Source organism: Talaromyces proteolyticus (genome assembly GCF_021365285.1).
Source record: "Talaromyces proteolyticus strain PMI_201 chromosome Unknown BGW36scaffold_13, whole genome shotgun sequence".
Taxonomy (NCBI): Eukaryota; Fungi; Ascomycota; class Eurotiomycetes; order Eurotiales; family Trichocomaceae; genus Talaromyces; species Talaromyces proteolyticus.
Window position 1 is genome coordinate 1,352,460 of NW_025764289.1, and position 24,770 is coordinate 1,377,229.

General features: G+C 44.4%; 10 protein-coding genes across 10 annotated transcripts; 4 read left to right on the forward strand and 6 right to left on the reverse strand.

Moving 5' to 3' along the window:
* Positions 1–96: 96 nt before the first annotated feature.
* On the reverse strand, positions 97–1,393 carry BGW36DRAFT_62103 (putative PaaI_thioesterase family protein). The gene is made up of 10 exons (XM_046222474.1): positions 1,202–1,393; positions 1,109–1,149; positions 1,034–1,046; positions 907–972; positions 793–835; positions 660–731; positions 567–613; positions 480–498; positions 354–432; positions 97–302 (listed from the first exon to the last, which is right to left on the reverse strand). The coding sequence occupies exons 1-10, from the start codon at positions 1,226–1,228 to the stop codon at positions 230–232; spliced, it is 480 nt and encodes a 159-aa protein (XP_046067125.1). The 5' UTR covers positions 1,229–1,393; the 3' UTR covers positions 97–229.
* Positions 1,394–2,698: 1,305 nt separating this feature from the next.
* Positions 2,699–4,312, reverse strand: BGW36DRAFT_306718 (uncharacterized protein; the record flags this gene model as incomplete). The annotated part of the gene is made up of 1 exon (XM_046212176.1): positions 2,699–4,312. The coding sequence occupies one exon, from the start codon at positions 4,310–4,312 to the stop codon at positions 2,699–2,701; it is 1,614 nt and encodes a 537-aa protein (XP_046067126.1).
* An 887-nt stretch (positions 4,313–5,199) lies between these two features.
* BGW36DRAFT_411674 (uncharacterized protein) lies at positions 5,200–6,689 on the forward strand (the record flags this gene model as incomplete). The annotated part of the gene is made up of 6 exons (XM_046219177.1): positions 5,200–5,337; positions 5,398–5,629; positions 5,711–6,109; positions 6,189–6,296; positions 6,375–6,430; positions 6,501–6,689. 6 exons carry the CDS (start codon positions 5,200–5,202, stop codon positions 6,555–6,557), a joined length of 990 nt encoding a protein of 329 aa, XP_046067127.1. The 3' UTR covers positions 6,558–6,689.
* Positions 6,690–7,281: 592 nt separating this feature from the next.
* Positions 7,282–10,585, reverse strand: BGW36DRAFT_420322 (glucokinase regulator family; the record flags this gene model as incomplete). The annotated part of the gene is made up of 11 exons (XM_046219498.1): positions 10,491–10,585; positions 10,294–10,435; positions 10,221–10,247; positions 9,786–10,149; positions 9,670–9,729; positions 9,365–9,597; positions 8,920–8,938; positions 8,828–8,876; positions 8,311–8,722; positions 8,123–8,256; positions 7,282–8,045 (listed from the first exon to the last, which is right to left on the reverse strand). Exons 1-11 carry the CDS (start codon positions 10,573–10,575, stop codon positions 7,282–7,284), a joined length of 2,289 nt encoding a protein of 762 aa, XP_046067128.1. The 5' UTR covers positions 10,576–10,585.
* A 377-nt stretch (positions 10,586–10,962) lies between these two features.
* Positions 10,963–13,498, forward strand: BGW36DRAFT_350554 (major facilitator superfamily domain-containing protein). Its single transcript, XM_046213321.1, has 12 exons — positions 10,963–11,246; positions 11,341–11,370; positions 11,428–11,464; positions 11,519–11,620; positions 11,672–11,950; positions 11,997–12,061; positions 12,124–12,326; positions 12,388–12,530; positions 12,598–12,750; positions 12,799–12,912; positions 12,965–13,029; positions 13,085–13,498. Exons 1-12 carry the CDS (start codon positions 11,175–11,177, stop codon positions 13,268–13,270), a joined length of 1,449 nt encoding a protein of 482 aa, XP_046067129.1. The 5' UTR covers positions 10,963–11,174; the 3' UTR covers positions 13,271–13,498.
* Positions 13,499–13,578: 80 nt separating this feature from the next.
* On the forward strand, positions 13,579–15,906 carry BGW36DRAFT_350559 (zinc finger transcription factor 1). The gene is made up of 3 exons (XM_046213322.1): positions 13,579–13,685; positions 13,765–14,198; positions 14,273–15,906. Exons 1-3 carry the CDS (start codon positions 13,642–13,644, stop codon positions 15,613–15,615), a joined length of 1,821 nt encoding a protein of 606 aa, XP_046067130.1. The 5' UTR covers positions 13,579–13,641; the 3' UTR covers positions 15,616–15,906.
* Positions 15,907–16,280: 374 nt separating this feature from the next.
* On the reverse strand, positions 16,281–17,920 carry BGW36DRAFT_350562 (Alpha/Beta hydrolase protein; the record flags this gene model as incomplete). The annotated part of the gene is made up of 4 exons (XM_046213323.1): positions 16,281–17,318; positions 17,371–17,439; positions 17,495–17,795; positions 17,847–17,920. The coding sequence occupies 4 exons, from the start codon at positions 17,918–17,920 to the stop codon at positions 16,281–16,283; spliced, it is 1,482 nt and encodes a 493-aa protein (XP_046067131.1).
* Positions 17,921–18,382: 462 nt separating this feature from the next.
* On the reverse strand, positions 18,383–18,998 carry BGW36DRAFT_440335 (uncharacterized protein; the record flags this gene model as incomplete). The annotated part of the gene is made up of 2 exons (XM_046221527.1): positions 18,868–18,998; positions 18,383–18,807 (listed from the first exon to the last, which is right to left on the reverse strand). The coding sequence occupies exons 1-2, from the start codon at positions 18,947–18,949 to the stop codon at positions 18,383–18,385; spliced, it is 507 nt and encodes a 168-aa protein (XP_046067132.1). The 5' UTR covers positions 18,950–18,998.
* A 1,279-nt stretch (positions 18,999–20,277) lies between these two features.
* Positions 20,278–20,883, forward strand: BGW36DRAFT_306505 (uncharacterized protein; the record flags this gene model as incomplete). Its single annotated transcript, XM_046212156.1, has 1 exon — positions 20,278–20,883. One exon carries the CDS (start codon positions 20,278–20,280, stop codon positions 20,881–20,883), a length of 606 nt encoding a protein of 201 aa, XP_046067133.1.
* Positions 20,884–21,553: 670 nt separating this feature from the next.
* On the reverse strand, positions 21,554–23,367 carry BGW36DRAFT_306268 (oxidoreductase; the record flags this gene model as incomplete). The annotated part of the gene is made up of 3 exons (XM_046212134.1): positions 21,554–22,500; positions 22,541–23,275; positions 23,328–23,367. The coding sequence occupies 3 exons, from the start codon at positions 23,365–23,367 to the stop codon at positions 21,554–21,556; spliced, it is 1,722 nt and encodes a 573-aa protein (XP_046067134.1).
* Positions 23,368–24,770: the final 1,403 nt, after the last annotated feature.

Below are 24,770 nucleotides of genomic sequence, written 5' to 3' on the forward strand. Positions count from 1 at the left end.
AAGTTTAAGCACATATATGCGTTGGATTAAGGGGTGTTGAAATAAAACTCTTGCAATGTTGGCGTATTCAGTGATAATAATGAGTCTGCGGGTAAAGACTTGAGAAATGCAATGGTTATCCATCTATGTATTTATCTATCTTAAAACGCTATATTCCGCTATCGTGTGAGAGATAGACCGGTTGTATTGATAGTTACGGAACTAAAATATAGTAAGGAGTCGAAATTACCTATGAAGTGCCATTCGATTTTTTCAATTCCTCCACGATATTTTGCGGATCTTTGAAAGCCAGTGCAATATACCTGTGTCGGCATATTAGATGAGAATATCGGTACCGAGGGGGAATGACTTGCTTTGTATGGCTACCACGAGCAAAGACTTCGTCCTTGCTATTCAAGAATTTGATGGAGGTGTATGCAAGTGTTTTTCCAACTGCATGCGGTCAGGATGGCTCTAAGACGTAGTCATCACCCACTTACATTTATCACACGAGACCTCCTAAAGATTAAATCAGTCATTGGACATAATTAATATACATAGTCGTAGGGAATGGTACATGTACGTACAGCTTTGATTCTATCTCCGACTTTCCCGCCTGAGCTTAAGTAGGTGACTGAACTTGTTAGAAAGCTGTGTTGGAGCAGACTGGATTCATCTACCATTCAAGTCTGTAGAGACCCCAGTTGCAAATAAGCCCCTGGATGCGACTGCGAGCGAGCCCCCGAGGTCGACTACGATATCGATATTAGCACAGTTCCTGCAGTCATAAAATGTTCGTAAAATCAAGCATACCCATACTGGCAATGGTACCTCCATGCAGGATTTCCAAGCGGTTCTAGAAGGTAATCGAGATTCAGTATAAGCCGCAGTTTCCCTGAGAGTAACAATTCCACAGTCAGGATATACCGTATGTTCTTTCCGGATGTCAAGCTCAAAGTTGACGGTACCAGGTCGAGCAGCAGTCACTCTCAGCTGAAGTACAAGTCAGCGTGTGTTATCCCATAGATATTGCTATTCAAAAGACATTTCTTACATTGTCGAGAAGTCTAGGTTGTTTGGTTTAAATGTTAATTATCAATTCAATTGATACCGGTAAACACAACCTCACCTCGGTTCTAAACCCGACGTAGCCCTGAAGGACTGCCATACCTGGAATTGGCCGTCAGTCGAGGAATAGTCAGGTTGGAATATATTGACCTACCGAATTGACAAATTTCAGAGTAGCCATTATTACTCAACGCAAAAAACCTTTTGAAATTGAAAGTTTCTTGTATGAAATACACTACTATGGAGATACATCGGCAAGTGCATGTCGGATCGGGTACGGAGCTGCGCTAATCTTTTTCAGGCGCTTACTAAGCTAGGCCTAGTACAAAAGTATCTAAGAAGTTTATATCAATTTTATCAAAATTAAGAAATGTAAAAGGTATTTAGAATTTTAAATTACTGCATTATACGTTGGCAGGACAAAGTATCAAATGGTGATTTGGATTGTAAAATAGTGATAGGATGTTAGGATCAGATAAGACGATGAGGCTATCGGATCAATATTTGACAAATTGCACGAATACTGAACTAGGCACAAATAGTTGTGAGGGCTAGCAAGGCGGTTACCTGTTCACAGGGGATTATTATACAAAAGCGCCCACAGGAACTCTGCTTTTACATGACAAATCAAGCGAACAATATTGCCGCTGAGGCGTCAGCTATGTAAACTATCGCCTATCTCTTCCCAGGATGCGTCTACAATCGAGCGATGAGAGTTAATCGCCTATACAATTGAAGCATCCAATTACATAGTGCTTCAGGCACGAACCCATCCTTCACAGCCTGGCTGTTGACCAGGCTTATGGGATTGACTGTCTAATTCCATCCCAACGTCTGTCGGCAGGTAGGTTTCACAGAGATAACATCAATATCAATTCTTATTTACCCCAAGTGAAGGTTGATTTCTCTAATTCACGGCCATCTGACAACATAGTTCCTATGCCAAGCATCATATATATCGCCTACCTACCAGAAATAGTGAGAAGGCTAGGAGTATGGTCCAGATTTTTCCCCTTCCTCTTCTTTGTGGAGGAAACTCTACAGGCATATTTGGTTTTCTGTTTATTTTTCTAAGATGAAATAATCTCAATATGGCGACTGTCTGAGACGCGCAAACGAGCCAGTTACAGCAACTCCAATTTGGTCCGAATGAACTGCTTTCTGCGCTTGTTATTTCTAAAGCAATCGGGTCGACATTCAGCCACCCAAGAGATGCGAGTATCTTCAAAATTGTCGAAGAGAATTACGGAGTTCGTGTTAATGCAATGCCAACTTAGCTAGGAATTTTCCATCGAAACAGAAAAACTGTTATTCATATGGAACACATCCGCCGAATCCAGGGCATGCAAACAATGGATGATACTGAGATTGAGGGCCCTGAAGTCTTTTCCGCATTCATTGTCTTGTGTTGCAAGTATGCCGAATGTGTAGACAGTAATGTGGACGTTGTGAGATAACTAGTTCGTGGCAGCCTCACATCGTGCGTTGATTCAGGGGTTCTGTCAAACAAGGATGTGCAGCTTCCTCATAGCTTACACAGACAGTTAGGCAATACGCAATATTTGATTTTGCATGATAATATTGAATCACAAAGATAATGACTGAGCTCTGAATCCGCGATGCCAAACGTCAAAGAGAAAAGGAAATTGCCTCAGAAACCCATCGCCTCCAGCTTCTTTCCTACCCCACCAACGTTCCTAATCACCTTGTGTTGCCAGTTCTTCTTATCCCATAAATCTTGCGCCAACTGATCAGTCAAGCCCGCATCATCATCTGGATCTACGTCCGCCGATTCGTCGTCGATGGTATTCTTTGGAAGCTGAATACCCTGGGCCCACCTGAAGAGATTATCCTTGTCCCAGATCTCCTTGATGCGCCGCAACTCCTGGCGGTTATCTCCAAAATAAGCCCTCTCGTAGCCTGCCTTCACCAAGTCTCGATCTGGAAAATTGAAGAAGGCTGCAGCCTTGCCTAAAGAGAATGGCCGCAGCTTCTTCTTCAATTTGCCCATGAAACCTCTCATGTTCAACTCCATCCATTTATCCTTCCACAGAACCTCAACGTAGGTGTGATAGAGCGCTTCACGCCAAAAGAAAGCCGTGTCTGTGGGCTTCGGTTCCGATGCTTGGCCCCCAGTATGAATCCAGACAATGTCTAAGTTGACGGCTTCCCCCAAGTACAACTCTCGAAAAGTCTTCATCTCCTTCTGAAGAATGCTGGTGATTTCCTCAACGTTCTTGGTTATTTGTTCCCTATTGAAAACGAAAGCAGCAAAAATCCTGTACGTCTTGTTTTCCGCAAAGAACTTCTTGCTCTCATCGAACCATTGCTCCTCGAGCGTCTCGTAGAGGAATCGCGTCGAGGGCTCCGGCAAAGCTCTCTTCTTGAGTTGCTTCTTTACATCTGGATTTTTAATGTGCTTGTCAATGAGCTTGTCATAGTCTGCCTTGCTTCCGTCGTAATACACAGTGAATCGCACCCCATCGCCTGTTCTTTCTCGGAGGTCACATAACCACGTACTATCGATGGTTATTTCCCTAGGCCAATCAACCTTATAGAACTCGTTCATCGTGGGAAGCAGTTCATCCATCTTTTCTTCTCCTGGGTACCATAGGAATCTTCCACCGACCACCCATCCATTCTTGCTGTTTAGATGCTGTATCTTGAGTTTCATTTGAGTTACAACCCCAAAGTTGGCCTGGCCCGCACCCTGGAGTGCCCAGAACAGCCTACCTTTATCAGTATTTCGTTCGTCGCTTTTCTTAACCGTTACAATTTGCCCATCTGCGGTCACAAGAGTTGCTTCCAAGAGAGTGTCGCTTCCCATCCCAAAGGTTCGAGTAAAGGGACCCAGACCGGAACCTAAGATGAATCCGCCGACTCCTACATAAGGGCAACGACCGCCATTAATGATGAACCCGTTATGGTCTCCATTAACGAGAGTTCTGTAGACTTCACCCCATTGGCAGCCCGCATCAATAGTGATGGTATCTGCTTTGACATCAAGTCTGACCTTGTTCATCTTTCTGAGGTCCATCAAGACGTTGTTCTTCTCCAGGGCCGTGGAGAATCCCGCGTAAGAGTGACCTCCGCATCTGATCGTTAGTAAGAGCTTCTGCGCCTTAACTTGCTTGACAATGGACTGCACGTGAGCAACATTTTCGGGCTGGACCACGCAAGGAGGCCTTGTGAAGCGAAAAAGGAGGTTTGACGTTACGACAGCCTTCTCATAATCCCTGTAATTGTCGTCATCCAGTTTGACCATGGGGATTTTCTCCGACGTAAAGGCATTTATTGCGACATCCATTGTATCTATTATACTGCTGAGGAGAGTTGAAGTATTGTAAGTAACAAAGTTTCCAGGTGAGAAATGGACACAGATAGAGATATGACCTTATCTTATTGTGATTGGCAGCGGGGGAAATCATTCTTTCCTCTGTTTTTCAGCCATTGCCAGGGTAGCAGATGATTTGTTCGCAAAGCTCGCTAGGCAAAAGCAAGATTCTGCCGACCCATATCTAATAAATGACTGCAGACCGCGAACGATCATCCCGCAAGCCCTGCTGCACCTTTGTGCAGATTAGGCCACTCTTGATGCAATGCAGCACCCAAACCCAGCTCACTCACTCGTGAGCACGACACCACCTGCTCTATTCTTCATTTGTTCTCCAATCGGATTTAACAAATGAGATGGTATGGACGAAAGGTGGGGAGAGGGCCAGATGCTGATCATCCAACAAATGTAGAGTCCCCCACAGAACCTGGACTCGGGGGAATGTATGTTGTCTGCTGGCACCGCAGATTTTCGCTCATCCGCCCGGCTGGTGGCGTTCGAAGCACGAGCTGAAGATTGTCGTGTGTGTACGCTATTGGATAAATGCACATTCTTGACCTGCAATGCAGTCTTCTAGTTATCCGATAGGCCTGTGGTGTTTCTGCGCGTCGGCTGAAATGTTCTTATCGCGCGATGAGCATTATTAAATCTTGATTTCTCAATCTCGGCGTCATCCTCAGTTTGAAATAACTGACACTTTCCTACAGAGAAAAGCCTAAATCACCGTCACGATACAGTTGCAATTACAAGACGATTTCGGAAGAATAGAATCGCTCTCAAGTTGTAAACCATCTAAGCGCTTGAGCACCATTCTTACTATGGATAAATTCAAGGTCTACGTTGACTACATCCTCAGTATTACGGGATACGTAATAGCTTGGGTCAACAAGACTGCGAAAGGAATCGCACAGAAGTTATTTGGGCTGAACCCGGAGTTTGTTGAGGAGACTGACCAGGTTAATCGCTAATGAAACTCAATCCACAGAGTACAATACATTATGCTGACCATCTTCCAGGAGGTCAATCCTGATGGCCAGCCAAAAACCAAAGCCGAGTTTGTTGCCAACGTTAAGAAAGCTTTCCAAAATACCCCTGCCGAGCGATTCTTCAAGAACAACCCAAAGTTCATTGAAGAGCTGGCAGAGAAAGCTGCAGCCCTGGCCGACGACCCGACCACGCCAATTTGTGGCAAGGACCTTTTACCCAAAACAGCTCAAGTAACCATGCACCAGCAGGTGCTGTACTGTGGTGAGTTTATTTAAACAAACAAGGATAATTTGAAATACTTGCGAGTCGCTGTTTGTTTCGTGCTGATATTTTCAATGTAAGACGACAGTAGCTCAATGAAACGCGAAGGTCGCTGGGACTCCCAAAACAAGCTCATTAATAGAATCGCTCGAGTTACCACTCGGATCCTACCCGAGGGCGAGGGCGTTTACATGCGTTACATCAACCAGCAGATACCAAATTCCGACAGCCTTCAATTTGAGGATCTAGTCGACGTAATCAAGCCACTAACCTGGGGCGGTGACACCCCGATAGGCACGAATCTGAAGAGCAAAGTCCTTGAGCCGTTAGTCTACAGCAAATTGCCTAATAACCTCAAGAGACCGCTCCTTGTTTCTGTCATCACGGATGGAATGCCTGAGCCGGAACCAAAGTCGACCTTTGTGGACGCCATCGTTGAGTGTGGCGATAAGCTAGAAGCTGCCGGGCTTCCTCGCGAGAGTAGGTTTAAATGTCCCCATTTTCACCCTGTTGCTTGGTCCGTATGAATGGTATTTGCTAAATTGTGTTGGGCTCGTAGGTGTTAAGTTCGTTATTGGCCAAGTCGGCTCGGCCAAGGTGGCGACAAAGTTCCTACAAGACATAGATAGCGAAACAAGGATCGCAGACGTGATATTTGTCGCTTCAGGTAAGGCTGGCGGTGCATTCCGGCACACATCGCATCACTAGTTAGTAATGACGTCTGCTAAGAAAAAAAAAATCACAGAAAAATTGGATGTCACGGCTTCAAACCTCGAAAGTGATTGGAAAATGGATGAATGGGTAAGCCATGACTTGAGACCTTCTCCTGTTCTCTTTTAATCCACAACACTGCTAATGATTATCATTGTAGCTTATCGAGACCTTGTATTCGCCTATCATGAAAAGCGAGAACAAGAAAGTCAAGTAAAGAGAAGAGGGTATTGTTGCGAACTCAGCGGAATAAGGGCAGAGTAAGCATATTGATTAGCTATACGTGTATGGAATATGCGCTTGAAGTGTTATCTTCGTCGTTCTTGTCGAAATCTAGCGTAGTAGTAGTAGTAGTAGTAATACTAGTAATATAATCTATTTGGCTTTTCGCGGCCGTGGGCTGCTCGTAGCCTCCTATGCTAAAGCTGAATAATCTGTTAACAGGCTAATTAGGACTCTCATAAATGTTGGCCATAAACTACTACCAAAAAGGGCACAGCCCTTAGGGTAGTTGTAGCAATTCAATTGCATAAACCTCAAATAATTCCTGCGAGCATATTATGTTCTACCCTCCCTTCATCATATTAAAAGACTAGCTTTACTATATATATCCTTAAAAATTTTCTTTAATAAATTATATACTATACAATCTATACTTCTCGTGTCAAGCTCCCTAGATAAGGGGATTCATATTGAGTTATTGAATCCTGATTACTAGATTGGGCATCCTCACGTAATACTAAGAGGAGAAATCAAGAAAACAATTATGTGCGAGTGGTGTAGGGTCGTTAAACCGGACTAAATAATAAATAACTAAGTCTCCGTCTTCACGTTCCCTAGATCAAATGGAGAAGACTCTTTGGTTTATATAGCCACAATCCATTATCGAAGAAATTATAACAAGGTTAGCTCCTCAAGTATCAATCATCATGATTTTCAACTTAGCCCTTGGATTCTAGCATTAAAATTCTCCCTAGCTTCCCAATATTTCCAAAATCTTGGGCTCGTACTACTTTTTGCAGGATTTCACGGTAGTTTTCTCCTGGAGTCACAACCCCCAAAATAGCTGGATCTAATGATTCGGCATCTGCTGCAATTGGAACGCTTCGGCCACATATGCAGAGGTAGCCAAGTAGTGCAAACATGACAGCCTCTTTGGCACTGGGGTCAAGTTTGGTGGGGGCATCGTTAAGTTTCAGCACACGACTCTCCGGGAACCGTGCCTGCAAGTGCTTGAGAATATTGGGGTTGTAAGCACCACCACCACAGATGTAAATTTCATCAATGTCATGACCTTCCCCAAGAAATGGTATGACAAATTGTTCATATGCCCTCGCAATCGATTCCGCCGTAATGCGAGTAATAGTGGCAATAATGGCCTCCGGAGATTTCCCTGAGGCTTGCATTCTTTTTACAAGTGCACAAGAAATATCATCAGAAAACAGTTCACGGCCAGTGGTTTTGGGTGGCTGTCGCTGGAAATAGGGCTCCGATTTTAAGAAGCTATCGACGAGATCCTCATCAATCTCCGACTCGCCTTTGGCGCCGAGGATGCCGTCGCGATCATAGTGTTGTTTGCCATCGGTTAGAATACGCATCGCAGCGTCAATCAAAACGTTCCCCGGACCAGTGTCGAAGGCTAGATAGACAGGGCTAAGCTCGTCGGATTTTGAATTGCTAGATGCCGGCAGCACGGTTGCATTCCCTATCAAAATAGTGTTGGTGAGCCAAGGTGTTTCTTTTTAATACCTAAAGAAGCTTTTATATGATTTGATTACGTACCCATGCCGCCGATATTTTGACTGATTCGTGTTACTTTCTGATCTAAAAGAAGTCCAGCTTCAAAAAAGCCGGCTAATGGAGCTCCTTGACGGCCTGCTGCAAGCTCAGCAACTCGAAAATTACTCACTACCGTCCTAATATACTGTCAGATAAAGGAAAAATTGCGGATCACTGGCTTTATAACTTGCCTTTTAGACTTGTGAGCAATTATAGAAGGCTCTGCCATCTGAAGAGTAGAACGATCTTCACCCAATGGTTGATGCCATAAGGTTTGACCATGGCTTGCTATGAGGTCAACTTCAGCTAGGTCAACCTTCGACTCCTCAATTGCGCGAAAGAATTCTTTTCCAAGAGCAAAGTTTAGGTCACAAATTTCTGCCAAAGATGTGGTGGCCGCTTTTTGATTAGGGCGGCACAACCGAAGGACATGGTTACGAATATCGGGGTCAACGGAGACCTCAGTATAAGAAATCAGCTCGATCTGCACATCATTCGATGATGCAAGTGAAGAGATGCGACAAAGGGCAACATCGATGCCTAGTAACATTGTCAACATGCTTTTTTCACATTCAGTAGATTGGCTCAGTTTTGACTGAAGAACTTTTGTGCTTATGAACATTGACAAATTGCAGCAGAGTAGACGATAGTCATTCACTATCAGCTGCAAAGAGAAAAGCCAAATTGTTTAAAGTAGTTGGAACTCACCATCAATACTTGTGCCACAGTTCAGTCCAAGGACATTAAGCGTCGTCATCTTATCCACGGCTAAAGGTAAAGTAAAGCTTTGGAGAGAATACGGCGTTGGGTTTCGATATACTGATTATTTGCTTATATATCGATCGATTGATATCTACGAACATGACATTCGAAGGAGCCACGATTCGACCAACCAGCGGAAATATCGGAATATACATGGAGTCCAGGCTGGGTCTCGATAGAAATACTTAACGTTGGTTCAAATTTCCCGAACCATACTTTTACAAGTATTAAACTTTGTACGGGTTATCCGACATCCGACAGCGGATGAGGCCCTCAACTTAACCAATTTGCAAATTCATAGATAGCACCTCTATAAGAAATCTTTTTCGAGTCTAGAAACTTTAACATATTTAGGCCGCTTGCTCCTCTTCGAAGAGCTGAGATGACCGACAATTTAAAGGAATAGCCGCACTTTTTAATTTGGTGATTTTGCCAAAAAGGCTCTATAATATCTAGATTTCTATTGCTTGTCATATTTCTAACGCCCGTTTCAGTGACCCAGATGATGCAAGCAGTTTTGCTTTACCTTCCTCTGGGGAGCAGCTCAAGGTCGCTACCAGGATGCTGAGCTTGACTTCGCCGTCACATTGGGCCAAAACTTGATCCAGCAATTTTTCTTGATTAATATCAAGGGCTGATGTTGATCGGACAATGTCATGGACTACACGACGTGCCCTATCCCGTAACTTATCGTTGGTCGTTTTCAAATCCACCATCTATGATATCGAGATCTCAGTCGCAGTCACCAGATAAATTGTAATCGGAAGGGACAATATTTATATACTGACAAAATTTCCAAAGGTCTTCCCGATGCGGACTTGCGATCCAGTAGAAATCATATTCAGAATCTGGATACCAGGAGTTTCATAAGCTTCGTCGGTGTGACGATGCAAGAGAGGCTTACCATCTTCGTTGCAGTTCCAGCTTTGAGTCGGGTACTACCAGTAATCACTTCAGGCCCAGTCACACACTCAATGAGGATGTCGCAAAACTTTTCGAGTGCGCTAGGCCTCACACAACTCAGCCCAACAGTAGCAGCTCTCAGTGTCTGGGCATATTTTAAGCTACCCAGAACGTAGGGAGTTCTTCCAGACGAAGCGATGCCTACTACAACATCTTTTTCGTTAGCAGGCGGGGATAAACCGGCGAGGTCAGCGGCGCCCATATCTTCCAAATCTTCGGCGCCTTCTACGGCGTTTCGAATAGCCTCATCGCCGCCCGCGATCAATCCAACGAATTGCCAGGGTGGCGCTGAGAATGTTGGGGGACTGTGGCTAGTGAGAAAAGTCTATACCAGGCGCAAGGACTCGCTATAATGGGTATAACAAGAGAAACTCACATTTCAGATGCATCTAGAACACCTAGTCTATATTTGTCAACAATTGAAAATAGCCAGCTTAATGATGAAATACCTTCCACTTGTTCCGGCACCAGTATAGATAACCCTGCCTCCAGCTAAAAGGCGAGGTACAATCACATCTATGGCGGCGGCAATTTGTGGGAGACAAGTCTTGACAGCTTTAGCAACAGTATCATCCTCCTCATTAATCATTTCTGAGCCAAGATTTAGCAAGAATTTCATAGCCCGAAAATGATGGCATCTACCTACGACATATTTCTAGTGAAGAAACAGCATCGATGTTCGATGTCTTGACGTTTTTCTGTTCTGTCTGAAGGCTGGCGAGACTGGTCATCGTGGCGGCCTGGTGATTGAAATGATCATTTTCTTTTTAGTACTGCGAGCGCCTTGCTCTCTTATTCTTTCAGCTGATGTAAGTTCCCTCTGGATTTTCACATTGTAGACCCATAAACTCCACTACATTTTGGAAGGGGTACTAAGTATGTCACCTGCACAGCGAATTAGAAGAGTAATCAAAACATTATCCCTGTCTTGGAAAAGGCGCTTACGCAGGACAAAGTTGGTCGGGCGGAAAACCCGTTGATCGGTTCTTACCTATACGAGTATATTTCGGGTTTTCCGTTTTTCAACATTGGTAACCTCTCATATGTAACCGACGCTAACCCATCTCCACAGCACGCTAGTTAAACTAAGAGGTTGAGTCAGTGTAGTGGCCAAAGAACTGAGATAAAGAGGGGTTGAACAAGCTTAACAGTGTAAAGATAAGTATATTAATCGAGATGTGTCTTGAAAAACCAGAAAATATAACCACCCAGACATTTAAGATTAACAAAGTCTTGATTTCTGTCACACAAAATTCAAGCCTCTATATTATTACTCAGTCAAAATTTATGTCTTTCTAAAGGTTATGACAGAGAATTCTGAGTAACAACCATGGGCGAGAAAATTCACAAGCTTCGCGTTGTGGTTTGGGGCGAAGCTCCAGACACTGCGGAGGAACGAAAGGTATTTTTCTTTTGCCATTCTTTTTGATTTTTTAATGGTTTTTGAGTACAAAGTCGAGTCTATTGGTTCAAAATTATTAACATTATCAATTTAGCTTTTGCGAAAAGTCGACTTTTTCATTCTGGTATGTTTCCGGATTGTTGTAATACATCTATATGCCATTGTTGACGAATATGCGTAGACTTACTGCTGCATTGCTTTTTTCTTCAATTACCTGGGTAAGAAAGAAATCTACAACTGTTTCATGGTGACACTGACTGGAGCATATACAGACCGTGCCGTTCTGGCTAATGCCTATGTCTCTGGAATGAAAGAAGATACAAACTTGACAGGAAATCAATACAATCTCTTGGTGACTTGTCTTTCAGTTGGTTGTAAGTTGATGACTTGGAGTCTAGTTTTCTCGTGAACTTAAAATTATATAGATATTGTCGGACAGGTCCCACACGCACTTGTGATCCAAAAAGTACCTCCTCGTATCTGGTTTCCGTTGATGACACTGGTATGGGCCCTTTTGACTATGGTATGCGCAGCTTGCCACTCCTTTTCCCAACTAGCAGCAGTCCGGTTCTTCCAAGGAATGGCAGAGGCATCTACATACAGCGGTACACAGTATATCATTGGAAGCTGGTACAAGGGCAACGAGGCCGGAAAAAGAATAGGACTTTTCCAGGCTTCAGGGATGGTTGGAACCATGTTTTCTGGTATGCTTCCCCCCCATGTACTGGAGCCTGCATAATAACCGTTTAGGTGTTCTAATGACGGCAATCTGGAGCACCATGGATGGGTTATCAGGTTTGCCTGGCTGGAGATGGGTAAGTGTGAAGATGAAAATGCAGAACTCACCTGTTACTGACGAAACTAATAAATATAATAGTCCTTTATCATTGACGGCATAGTCACTGTTCCTGTAGCTGTCTTTGGGTTTGTTTTCTTTCCCGATCTTCCTGAATCAACCAAAGCATTCTATCTGAACGCACATGAGCGCGAGCTTGCCGTAAGCCGTTTGCCACCGAAAAATCCGAATGGCCACAATATTGGATTTTCGCTGGTAAAAAGGGTTCTTTTCACTTTCAACTTGTAAGTTCACATCACCTTATATTGATTGCAATGGCCATTGATTGTAACATAATATTCAAAGCTGGATATTTACTATGTTTTGGGTACTCGGAGGAGCATTGGAAGCATTTACTACGCAAACATGCATGGTACTTTGGATGAAGGCATCTAAATTGTTCACTGTTCCGCAAAACAATACTTATCCCCTCGGGATTACTGCGATTGGTAGGTCAAAATCTTTCATTCAATGCTCATTCAATGCCAGACTTGGATGAGACTAATACCATTTTAGGAATTGTTCTGACACTTTTTACATCTGTTGCAATTGATGCTACGGGAGCCCATGCACCGTATGGATTTTTTGCCTGTGGCGTTCAAATAATTGCATGCATTATCCTTCTTTGCTGGGATTCTGTGGGTGTCGGTGCGAAAATGGGAGCTTTTTGTAAGGCTACTCTCATATACCATCTCTGTACATAACTAACTCTTGTAGATCTTGCGGGAACTGCCTACATGATCCAGCCCGTCGTTTTCGTTTGGGCAAACAAGATCTTGTCGTACGATGGAGATGATGCGGCTCGAGCAATTATTCTTTACTCGATGAATGGTAACCTTTGTCGGACCACTCTACCTTGAATATAAGCTGATCAAGGGCATAGGTGCCTCTTCGGTTCTTTTTGCGTTCTGGGGAATTGTCCTTTATCCCACCACCGACGCAGCTACTGTGAGTACCTGAAATTTCCCCATCAAGCGACGCAGACACTAAATGTTTTGACCAGGGATTTCGAAAGGGAACTATAGCTATGATCGTCGTCACAATTTGTCTTGCTATGTGGATTTGCATTGTATGGTGGCAAGACAAAAGAACACAGCCGATACAGATGACCCAAGGGATCCTCAAGACTAAATCCATTGAGGAGGAGGTCGAAATGGATACAAAGCAAAAGGCCGATCAGGAAGTCTAATATCTTTACAGTCCAATATCTTCACATTAATTTACGTTAGTTTCTACAAAGTAATTCAGAAATTGTCCAAAGACAATGGTTATGTGTACAGCAGTCTTCAGGTCGAATTATTCCAGTTACAATCATATGTCTCCGTCGTTACAAAACTTTACCAAAACTTTGGCAAAACTTTGGCTCCATGATTCAGTAAAACTAGGTGGATGTATCGGCATGAGCCGCCTCGCCGGTTATCAGTCCGTCGCTAGTCACCGGCGAGTAGTCCGATTTAACGGATTTCCCGTTATCACACCTCTCCCTATCCGAGAATCCAACTTCATGCATCTTGTCGAATACTCTGGGATCCGCAATACTATAGTTGATTAGTCTTCGACATGCCCAGGACCTTTATTCGAACCCCGCAGGCTTGCAATACCTGGTACGGATCATACATTCCGGGCTCCTCATTCCGTAACATACGCTATCCTAGTGAGAGAATACTAACAATTCCGTCTTAGTCGGCGACGTAAAACAAAATGCGACGGCATTCGTCCTCGATGCGGCCGCTGCACTACAAAACACACTCAGTGTATCTGGTCTACTCCGGATTCCTCATTCGACCCAAGGTCCCCGACTTCGGAACTCTCCAATTCCGTTGAACAGGTAGATGAAGCAGACGGAAAATACATGAAAGGGCTGCAACTATGCCTGAAACACTTCTTCGAGCGCCACTTTGTCAGCGATTTTTGCTCTTTTGACTATCCACCGGACTTTGAGCAAAAGTGCAAAAACGACCCCCTTCTGTCATCTTCGATTATTTCTCTTTGTAGTCGATATATGCAGCCACAAGATGCCCAGATTCTGTTTGGGCTTCCATCGCATCGCGAGGTATCAAGACATTACTTGCATAGAGCTCGGTCCCTTGCGAAGGAAACTTTAGACGAGCCCAGTGGTAAGGGCCCTATCTAATATTAGATCCCCTAGTCTACTTTCGTTGTTGACATGTATTATCATTCACGACTATAGTTTCCCATATTCAAGGGAATCTTATATTAGCAATGGCAGAGCTTTTATCGAACTCCGGTTCTCGCCATTGGCTTTTCGCCGGCTCAGCTATCCGTATGGCTGAGATCATGAGGCTCAACAAAGAGTTCCACCAGAAACACAGCCTCAAAGATCAGGAAATCCGTAGACGGGTCTTTTGGGCTTGTCTGTTATTCGACAGAGCCTTGGCATATCTACTCGCTAAGCATCGAACGATTGATCTCGATACCATTTCTATTGCCGTTCCGGGCACAGACATTTCTCTAGCTTACCACGAAGCGACAAAAGGCCTGAGTCTGGGCGAACTGGCAGCACATCAGCAACCGTCAGAGTTGGGCTTAAGCTCATACTTGCTTAAAACTGTCTGCCTTTGGAGCGACCTGGCTGACTTTGCCGTCTACTCTCGAAGGCGTCTTGAGTGGTATCCACCAACCAATCCTCAAAGCTCCTTTTTCATTCGGAACAATGCTTTGCAGACGTGGATTGACTCCCTACCACCCAGCCTTTGCTGGAGCATCGAGAACTTTAATAGACAATGTGTACTGCGTCAAGAAAGTACCTACATTGCAATGCAATTTTTGTTACACAGTGCCTCTTGTGTTGCACACCAATGTTATTTACCCCATCTTCCCACTTACACAAAACTCAGTGAAGATGTAGATGCTGCTGGTTTGTCTTACCTACATAGAGAGGAATATTTAATACAGAGCTGCGTTTCAAATGCTCTGGAAGCTGGAGAAATGCTCTCCTACCTCATGGATCCAGATCGAGAAAATCATCGGTCCTCGCTTCAGACCATCTGGGTGGCGTCCTCATCTCTCATTGTCGCCCATGTTTTGCTCTGGCTTCAGAACACCCAAGATGCGCTATACTCCAGCGATGAAATCCAACAAAAGGTTAAGCACTATCTCAATTTAATTCACCAACTAATATCGTCCTGGCAATATGAGTGGAAAATAGCCCGACAATGGCTCATTGCACTCAATACCATGCACGACCTTTATAAAGCCGCTTATTTAGGGGAAATCAATGAGAATATCCTGCGACCAGAGAGCATGGAGCCCAGTCAGTGTTTCTCCGATGATGATTCAACGGATTTCAGACCTCAACCAGGCGATGGATATCCCCTGGTGGTCAGTCTACCAAATCTACAGTCTTCTGTAAAGTTTGCTACCTGTGACACATCTGCAAAGTCAATCAGCATACAGTCGATCTGGCTACAGCTGTGCGGCGGTTGGCCATATGGGTTCACAGGACCCGAATGCATAACAGATCCCCAGCTGAACTGTTCTGTGCCAACTGGTTCAACACTGATAGATCATTAGTCTCACGTTTGTTAGCGGTTGTCTTTGGAATGTTGTCGTGATTTATCTCAACTTCCGTCCTGCTCTACGTATTGCTATCTACGATCAAGAGCGGTGCATTTCGAGCTTGGGAACGTAGATTCAGCCAAAGACAACAAATAAAACAGGTAATAATGTGATAATATAACAATGTTGGCCCTTGCCCTTCGGCATGAGAGAATATATTGTGTGATAGGTTGCGTTATGCAAACAGTGACAACTTTAAGAATGGTCACAAAAGCCTGTGGGTAGGAAAGTAGAAATATTTAATGGGTGAAAAACAAGTGGCAATAGTGTAAGCTAATTATGTTACAAATATAGAATCCGCGCTTGGCTAGATCATGCGCCTGCAGTGCCAGGCCTTGGCCTACCCCGGGCAGGTCATGCTATTATGTGGTTATACTATGTTTGTTCTTTATATCCTATTGGCTAGGGTATAATCCTGCATAGCGGCGATAGTATGGAAGCCAGCTACAACAGGCCAATGAGATCTACTACTACTACTACTACTACTACTACTACTACTACTACTACTATACAAATATATGAAGCTCAAGAACCGTTGCTTTTTCAACCAACAACCCACGTTAAGAGGCCGACTAGAATCAACCATATAGTCTGGTAAATTAGACGCGGTGTTTGAATTTTCATAGAAATAAACTTAAGCACATTAAGGACAAGGTAAACCCACTAAAGATACAGCCCAAGGTCATGCTACTTGATAACCACACAGGCACAAACTCTACCTCATACCTGGATCCAGTTTTTGAAGGCAACTTTGGTTCTTGTTGTAAATTCCAGAGAGTGCGATTTCTCACACCAAGAGCACCATATGCCATATCTCGGGCTTTCAACGGCTGATCAAAGGGAACCATATGACTAGCATCATCGACAATAACATATGTCAGGTTTCGTGCCACCTGAACTGTCCCACCAGGACTTCCGTCTTCCAGCAACCACACATGTGGATGAATATTACTACTATGAATATCCAGATTCCATCCAACTTCGCCATTCCACTCCATATTAGCTATCATCATTTCCGTTCCAATATGATTGACGATGAGGTCAGCGCTTCCTGAGTATAGAACGACCGGAACATGTGCTAGAATGCTTGGGAGGAAATCAATGCTCGGATGGGACGTTTTCAGCAACATAGCTTTCGAAACACTACCCCGACACTCGTCCCATTCGCCAACTGTGTCCGGAACATTTAGCGCTCTCCGTACATCGGTTCGGCGCAGCCATTGCTTCGTGAGACTAACATCAGGTGGCCAGTTGGAGCCGCAAGCTGGCCATTCATCATAAAGTCGGGTGTCGTACTGGTTGTAACATTCTAAAGAACCTCTAGTACCATTGCGTTGGGACTCAGTGAGAATCCCCCACATTATCAATTCACAATCTCGATAGCTAATATGGTGTGGATTAGCGTCGAGCGATATTCGACAGAGTGTTTCCTGACGACGGAGGCGCGCCTGAGCGCTGGGTGATGGATGCAGAAGATTTTGTTCGGCAGCGGATGGAAGAAGGGCAAAATAATGAGAAGCGGGGTCGATGTACGCATTTCCAGCTAGTACACCACCCAGTCGAAGTGGGAACGTGCTGTTTCCGATATTATGTCTGATAATGGCATCTGCGAAGTAAGGTAAGTATTGGCCAGAGAAAGACTCGCCGCCTAGCCATATCTGCCGAGGGTCAATGTTTCATTGCTTCAATGTGAATTGGTATTATGCATACCTCTGTATTTTGGAACGCAGGATTTAACTCGGCAAAATTTAAGATAAAAGTCATAAAATTTGTAGTAACCTATGTTCATCAATTAGTACGTACAGGGTCATTTGTCTGAAGAGGTAGTGCGCACTTCTGGTAGCTCGGTCTGTAGAATGCCAGCTCCTACTGAACTAAAACCCGTGCCTACGGGCTGATCAAGGAACAATAAATTTAGATTTTGATTCCAAGATCCTTCATTTGGCCGAAGGGTGCCGTCTGAGTTGAGGCGATAAGGGCCAAGCTCTATCAAGGCTCCGTCGAGTGAACTACATCCCGGTCCGCCGTTCAACCAGATAAGGGTTTTGTCCGGTTCATTAAGTTGAGGTGCTTCCACTCGATCAAAGTGCCAGAAAAATAAAGATTGGTTTAATGACTCATTAATTGGGATTAATCTTTCTCTGACATGAGTTTTTGAAATGGGTTCACGAGTTAATGTTACTTACCCGGCATGTTGGGCTAGCAGAGGGCCGCCTGGTTGACCTGGTAAGGAGTGAATGAGAAAATCAGACCACAACATCCTAGTTGAAATACTGAAAGAGAGAATATCCAAAGTAAAAATAAAAAAGAAGAAAAGCCATCGCTAAGGTCAGATGAGCGGTTTTATCCTTTTTGGCCTCCGCAAAATGGGGCTATAACCCATCAACAGCTGGCGCTTACAAGTAAGCAGGCCCCACGTATATTCATGTAGAACAGGGACCAATTATTTGCATTTAGTAGTCTAACGAATTGGTTCTTTTCCGAACCTTATCTAAAGAAAAGAAAAAGTAAAGCGCCATTCCTCAAGAATACAACCGGTTTCTCGCGGTTTGCTTTCTACGTGGAATAAAGTAACACCTTCTTTAGGACTGAGATCATGGTGTGGAATTTACATATAGACAAGAAAGGCCACTAAATTCTCCGGCCATCTTTCGTGTTCCTCCAGGCAGACTCGGTCTCGACTCTTATCACTTGACTGGAGACTCTTGTCTATCTAGGTATATTACACGACACGCTTTCCACCCCAGCCCTGAGCACTCTCTTCATTTCCTTCCTTGGTCACGGAGTAGTATGCTCCTTCAGGGGATGCGACATCCCGTTTCCCACCCCATCCCTGAGCACTCTCTTCATGTCCCTCCTTGGTCACGGAGTAGTATGCTCCTTCAGGGGACGCGACATCGCGTTTCCCACCCCAACCCTGAGCACTATCTTCATGACCTTCCTTGTTCACGGAGTAGTAAGCTCCTTCAGGGGATGCGACATCGCGTTTCCCACCCCAACCCTGAGCACTATCTTCATGACCTTCCTTGTTCACGGAGTAGTAAGCTCCTTCAGGGGATGCGACATCGCGTTTCCCACCCCAACCCTGAGCACTATCTTCATGACCTTCCTTGTTCACGGAGTAGTAGGTTCCCTCAGGGGACGCGGCTAAGTAGAAAGTGCATACATGAGCTGAACATGATCTATAAAAGAAACGGGTTTACCAACCTTCCGGGGCAGCTGGGACAGGTGTACTCGTGACTGCTGTGGCCAGAAGACCAACGAGGGCACAAACTGTAAAACTCTTCATGGTGAGTGATAAAAGATTCGACTTTTTGCTAGTGAATGAGACTTCGGTTTTGAATGGAATGGATATATTCCTCTTCTAGAGGAGGTAATTCAAGAAGCTTTATAGGCCACTGGCCGCCCCCAGGATGATCACTTTATTTTAATATCACGCCGAACATTCCCCGCGGCCCAGAATAGAAACCAACTATCTCGTGAACAGTACGGAGTACTTGAAATGTACATATGTAGCGCGTACGCCAAAGAAACATAACTTCATCTGTCTTGTACTTGTCCTTTTGGAGTAACTGGTCGTCTGAGATCTTCGCTGTCTGGAGAAAGGTAATCTGCAAGTGGACTTTTTGGTCGAATCGTTTCGCTTATCTAGGCTAGTTATATCATTGCCCCAGAGTGGATACCATCGCCGCTTCTGAAAAAGGTACTAATTCGATCTATCGGATATCCTTTGCATTAGTGTTTCATAAGCACTAAGATTCAACATATTGTGTTCCACTTCTGATATTTCTGGATTACCTTAATGCCAAGGTAACAGGATGAATTAGGGGGGCCAACTTTATTTAGAACAAGAACAACTTGGCTTTGAAATGAGCGATCCCCAAACAAACCGTCTTGTCATTATTTTCGAGCACAGTAGAAACCCCAAGTTGTAGCCTTATCTATCAAATATGCTTAAGTCTATTGCTAGCGTGATTAAAGTGAAGTGTCAAATAAACCTTAATAGTGGCCGTTCCTGGCGCATTTCGATATATTTTTCCATAATTTCTTGGCATCTTCTAGTCAAGCTGATCAATAGATATCGGCGTCTTATTTGGGCGCGATGGCGCGCTTGACTGATCGAGTATTCGATTTGCGGGCCAATTCCAATTTTTATTATGAAGGATCAATTCTGTTATATCTATGACGTATCAACTGAGATATTTTAGTAATATGTCAATATCGACTTTTTTGGGGGCTCTTCTATTTCAAAAACATACACGGGCGTTGAATCATTCTTAGTATTTCACTTGAACGGGGGGGATTTTTTTGGCTTGAATGGTCCTATTCCTATCATTTGTTTTAACAATCAAGATGACGCGAGGCAAATATCGACTTGTCGCTTCTCAAAATTCCCGCGACATTTGTCCAGAGGGAAAAGTGAAGGGACAAATAGAAGCTGGAGAAGATGACGACTCGCAAATATTACATTCATCACCTTGGCTGACAATGTCAAAATTGAAGTTTTTTTTAGTGTTACTACATATCTGCCTCTTCATAGGCAACGCCTCTCTTTATATCGCATTCCTCAAGATAAGTTCGAAAGCGAAGCAATTCGCACAGGCTGATCCAAATCCCATGTTCTCCCCAGCTCAAGAAGCCATTCAATACGAGCGAGCGGTTCTATTCGGACCTCTCAAGGATATCGACGCAACACTGTATTCGGGAGCACCGAATGAACGCAATAACGCAGCATGGCAAAAATTACTTTCAGTTGGCATTGTCGACATTGACAGCTCAACTGCTTCGCTTTTGGAAGACCCGTCCATGGAGCTTAGGGACCGCCCAGGCCACGTAAGGGTAGGCTTGGATGTTTTTCACCAACTTCACTGCCTTTACAATCTGCGCAAGTTTGCATTTCCAGACTATCCATGGGATACGTGGGGAGAAAAGTCTGAACACTCCCTCCACGATCATACCGACCACTGCATTGAGTATCTCCGCCAGACAATCATGTGCAACGCAAACGTCAATACCATTTCATGGCGATGGAATGCAACTGCAAAGGCAGCTATGCCTGATGTACGCATCTCGCAATCGTGTAGAGATTTTTCCAAAATATACGACTGGGCGGCAAGTCACGCCGCAGGAGGGAAGATTCTACCAAGTTTCCAAGAGGCTGGTTTGCAGCCACTGATCAAGGGAGGGGCACCATGCCCTGAAGTAGAGTACTGTGAGCCATAGATTCGGCTACCCATAGACCAATATTATGCTCTATTAGAGAAACATCGAAATATACATTCCAAACTAAAGTTCATCCTTTTCAAGAAATTTGGTATTAGAAGATAGTTTATCTCTTTGTGAGCGCTATGATATATATATTTTCTGTAGCTTAGAACTCAGCAATTATAAATATTGATATAAGGATCAGTTAATAACTCATTTTATTGGTATCGACTAACTGTCACGCACCTGGACCCAGGAACGATGCTGCGTATGAACCAAGTCGGTATTCAAACGTACTAGGCCTTGGTCTTACGTGATGTCCAAATTCCGGTAAGAGGCGCACTGTGATGCAGTGGCGGCTTCAACGCCCAAACATGTGAAATTCCAATGAGAAAAAGCGCCCTCAAATATCGAGGACATGAACTGTAGCTGGTCATCGTTAGGAACCTTTTGCGATGTCAAAGGACAATTCTAGCTGAATACAAAAAGTCAGGTCATCTTCCCAATGCGATTTTCAATTTGTAGCAGATAGGTACAGCTACGCATGTACGGGATCAGCCCATCATACCATCGTCGAAGTCACACTAGCGCTAGCTTTCCGCGTCCTACGTACCTAGCCATGTAGCTAACCCGTGGGGAGGATTTGGAGGGTGGATTGACGAATAGTGGTCCCGAATTACGCATATAGCTATTCATCCAACCGATATTCGCGAATCAAAACATCGGCACATGTTGCTCCTGTCATATAAGCAGTGGCCTGTGTGTGATTGTTGGTTAGAACTGGTACCACACTCATATCAGCCACACGTAGGTTTTCCACCCCAAAGACGCGGAAGCGACTGTCGACAGCGGCATCACTGGCACCCTCTCTGCCCATCTTCACGGTTCCCGTCATGTGCCAACTAGACGATATGTTGTTTTTCCAGAACTGAAGAATGTCCTCATCGGACTGGGATGCTGGTGCCATGATAGTGGAGACCGTATCCTTAGCAAAAGAAGGGTGCTTGGTCAGGTCCCACAAATGACGGTAGATCTCAATACATGCTCGCCGGTCAAATGGATGCTCAAGGAATTTGGGATTGTACGAAAGTGGCTCATCCGGGTCGGACGACTGCAATCGCACCTCTCCAACAGATTGCTCGTTCATCAAGAACACAGGCAGACAGATGTAGCTGTAATCTTGGAAGAGCTGCGGAAAGATGAAATGCACGGGGAAATGGCTAATAATCTCGTAGTGAGGAATGGTCTCGCGGTTCATGAAATCTTGGACAGACTCAGGCAAAGCCTTGAACTCCTCACAGGATGTTAATCGGTCGGATTTGAACCAGCCGATCCCTAATTGGCAGCCATGACGTGCCCATGGACCGGTACCGTCTATTTCCCATTGATTCATTGCGGCCTCCATGGCTACTTCGTCTTGGTAGAAAGAATTGCGGTCGTTGGTTTTGGGGTTGCGCATCACGATAAGTGGGGCAAAGAAGTGGTCACGGAGACCTTGGCCTACGGCTGGTAGATCGTGAATGAGTGAAATGTTGAACTTGCTTAGTTCTTCGGCTGGACCGATGCCAGAATGCATCAAAATCTTGGGGCTTTCAAGCGCTCCTGCGCAGAGGATGACCTCTTTCGAGGCAGAATCTGCAAACATTCGTGAGTTTCTTCCAGAAACCAGAGTAACCAACCCTTCGATAGAACCCACATGCTCTGCCATTAGCCTCGACTCCCACAGCCTTATTTTTGTCCAATATAATGCGTTGCACTGGACTATCGGAGACTATGACCAAATTATCCGAGACTTCAGTCAACAGATCAACAGCGGTTGATCGCAAGCCCTTACAAGCGGAATTAATACAAAGTCCGAATCCAAGGGGATTACCAGAGTTGTGATCAAGATTCCGCTGGACTCCGGCTTCTTCGAATGCATCCAGCACCATTGCTAAATCCGAATCCCATTCTTTGGCATAGCCAACGTGCAAGCCACCTTTATTGCCATGGTCTGTAAGTTCAGACTGAACATACTTCTGGTTTTCTGGGACATCAATTGTGCCAGTAAATGTTTCCAGTCTTTTGAACCGCGCCTGCATTGTGTCCCAGGCAAAAGTCTCGTCGTCGACCTCTGCGGCCCATAGGTCATAGTCGTCTCGTGTCCCAACAGTGTAGACTCCAAAATTGATCGAAGAGCCGCCCCCGAGCCCCTTACCGTGCGAGTAATCGAGTTGACGGCCATTGCAGTGTTCCTGCGGGGTTGTCTGAGATCCCCAATTCATATTCTCCTCCATGAATGTCTTCCAGCGCTTTCCATCGACCCGCAGAGATTTGTTCTCATTCCGCCCGCCAGCTTCTAGCAGCAATACGCTCGGCTTCTTGGCTGAGCTTGCCAGAGACGCAGCCAGTGTACATCCAGCCGGGCCGCCTATGAATTTGGTAAGCGGTTGATTGATAGCGATAATGGGGAGCAAAAGTACCACCGACGACAATAAAATCGTAGGATTGCTCGTGGGCCATATTGGGCCAGCAAGCTTTCGGCTATATAAAGTACACAGTTCTCTTTCAAATGAATGCGGTGATCAGAGATGAGATTTCTTTTATCTAAGTGAGCATCGGCTGGGAATATTGACAGGCAATTCAAAGTCAGCCTCCCCTCCTCTTATAGTCTAGTCACTCAAAAAATGGCCTTTTCCTGGCGCGGAAAGGATCTTGGCAATGGTCAGTTGGGACAGCGAAGTATCGATAACGGGATGACGTAAAGTGTTGTTACGAGACCAACATGCATGAAGCTAAGGACGAGTCAAACTACTTAAAGGCAAGCGGCCCTTAAAACAGCTAATATTCTGTTGATAGAACAATAACTACCTAGTTCTTTTGTTTATATACAGTCTAGATACTTAGGATATTGGTATAATATGGCTTGCTTTTATAGGCTCACATATCGCGGACACCTTTTATTAATCCATCAGCTGATCCGCTAGATGCAGTGCATGAGCAGTATTTAGGTTTATAGTTATTTATAATATTCTGTATATTAATATTGATATTGCGAGGCAAGTAGTAGTTGAGAAACATTTAAATATTAGATTTTGTTTCATAATTAGATTCTGCTAGGTTTCGCTCACGTAGCCTTATATAATTGCATGTCAGCTCTTAGTCTAGGTATAAGGAAGAAGAGTAAGATTGATTTAATAGTATAGAAAGACCAACTTATCGCGTTCATTCAACATTTTACCACTACCATATCGCATCCGGTGTGCAAAATAGGCGTGAAGCCAACCGTAGATGAGAAACATGCCTGTCAAGCTCGACATTGTGTTTAATAATATAGTAGGCTGTCCAATCGAAGTACATTGCTTCTAGGCGAAAATTAATAGTGTCATGATCCACTCGGTGCTCGATTACGTTGTATTCTCATTCCATTTATTCATTCAGTGTTCTCTGTGTTATATCATTCATTTCTAGTCTTCTTAAGACACTCCTTCATTGCAGTAAGGCTACAGCTCAGAGGCTTCGAGCTCTTTTTTGTTTTATCCTTTGCATAAGTAGTCAGAACACAAATTCTATGCACAGAGCAATTTCCCGAATCACTAGAATAATAACCTGTTCTCAGGACCATTTTTTGGCTACCACTGAAAGCAGCATTGTAAATATTCAGTAGCCACAATTTCCCTACATAAACACAAAACCAATCAGCAATCCGATCCATTTGATTATGTGTTTCATCCCCAAAAAATCTTTTCTGGAAGAATATGAGAAGAATGACAAGGAAGAACTCACCACACAGCACGCACAAACACCCGTACTACTGTCCCAGTCCATGCCGATCACGCCGCCGCCACAGCAACCATTTTATCCGGCTCTTGTGCCGCCACCGTTAGGACTGACGCATGTACCACTACATGTCTATGATAGTTTTA

What these genes read in the sequence shown, in the direction of transcription:
- BGW36DRAFT_62103 (XM_046222474.1), bottom strand. Translation starts at nt 1,228, where the DNA reads ATGGCTACTCTGAAATTTGTCAATTCG. An exon ending in CTCTGAAATTTGTCAATTCG is followed by an intron (nt 1,150 to 1,201) that starts GTAGGTCAATAT and finishes GGCCAATTCCAG; the next exon opens with GTATGGCAGTCCTTCAGGGC. An exon ending in ACATCCGGAAAGAACATACG is followed by an intron (nt 836 to 906) that starts GTATATCCTGAC and finishes ATTACCTTCTAG; the next exon opens with AACCGCTTGGAAATCCTGCA.
- BGW36DRAFT_350554 (XM_046213321.1), top strand. Translation starts at nt 11,175, where the DNA reads ATGGGCGAGAAAATTCACAAGCTTCGCGTTGTGGTTTGGGGCGAAGCT. An exon ending in GACTTGTCTTTCAGTTGGTT is followed by an intron (nt 11,621 to 11,671) that starts GTAAGTTGATGA and finishes AAAATTATATAG; the next exon opens with ATATTGTCGGACAGGTCCCA. An exon ending in GGTTGGAACCATGTTTTCTG is followed by an intron (nt 11,951 to 11,996) that starts GTATGCTTCCCC and finishes ATAACCGTTTAG; the next exon opens with GTGTTCTAATGACGGCAATC.
- BGW36DRAFT_350559 (XM_046213322.1), top strand. Translation starts at nt 13,642, where the DNA reads ATGCCCAGGACCTTTATTCGAACCCCGCAGGCTTGCAATACCTG. An exon ending in CCGCAGGCTTGCAATACCTG is followed by an intron (nt 13,686 to 13,764) that starts GTACGGATCATA and finishes ATTCCGTCTTAG; the next exon opens with TCGGCGACGTAAAACAAAAT. An exon ending in AACTTTAGACGAGCCCAGTG is followed by an intron (nt 14,199 to 14,272) that starts GTAAGGGCCCTA and finishes TCACGACTATAG; the next exon opens with TTTCCCATATTCAAGGGAAT.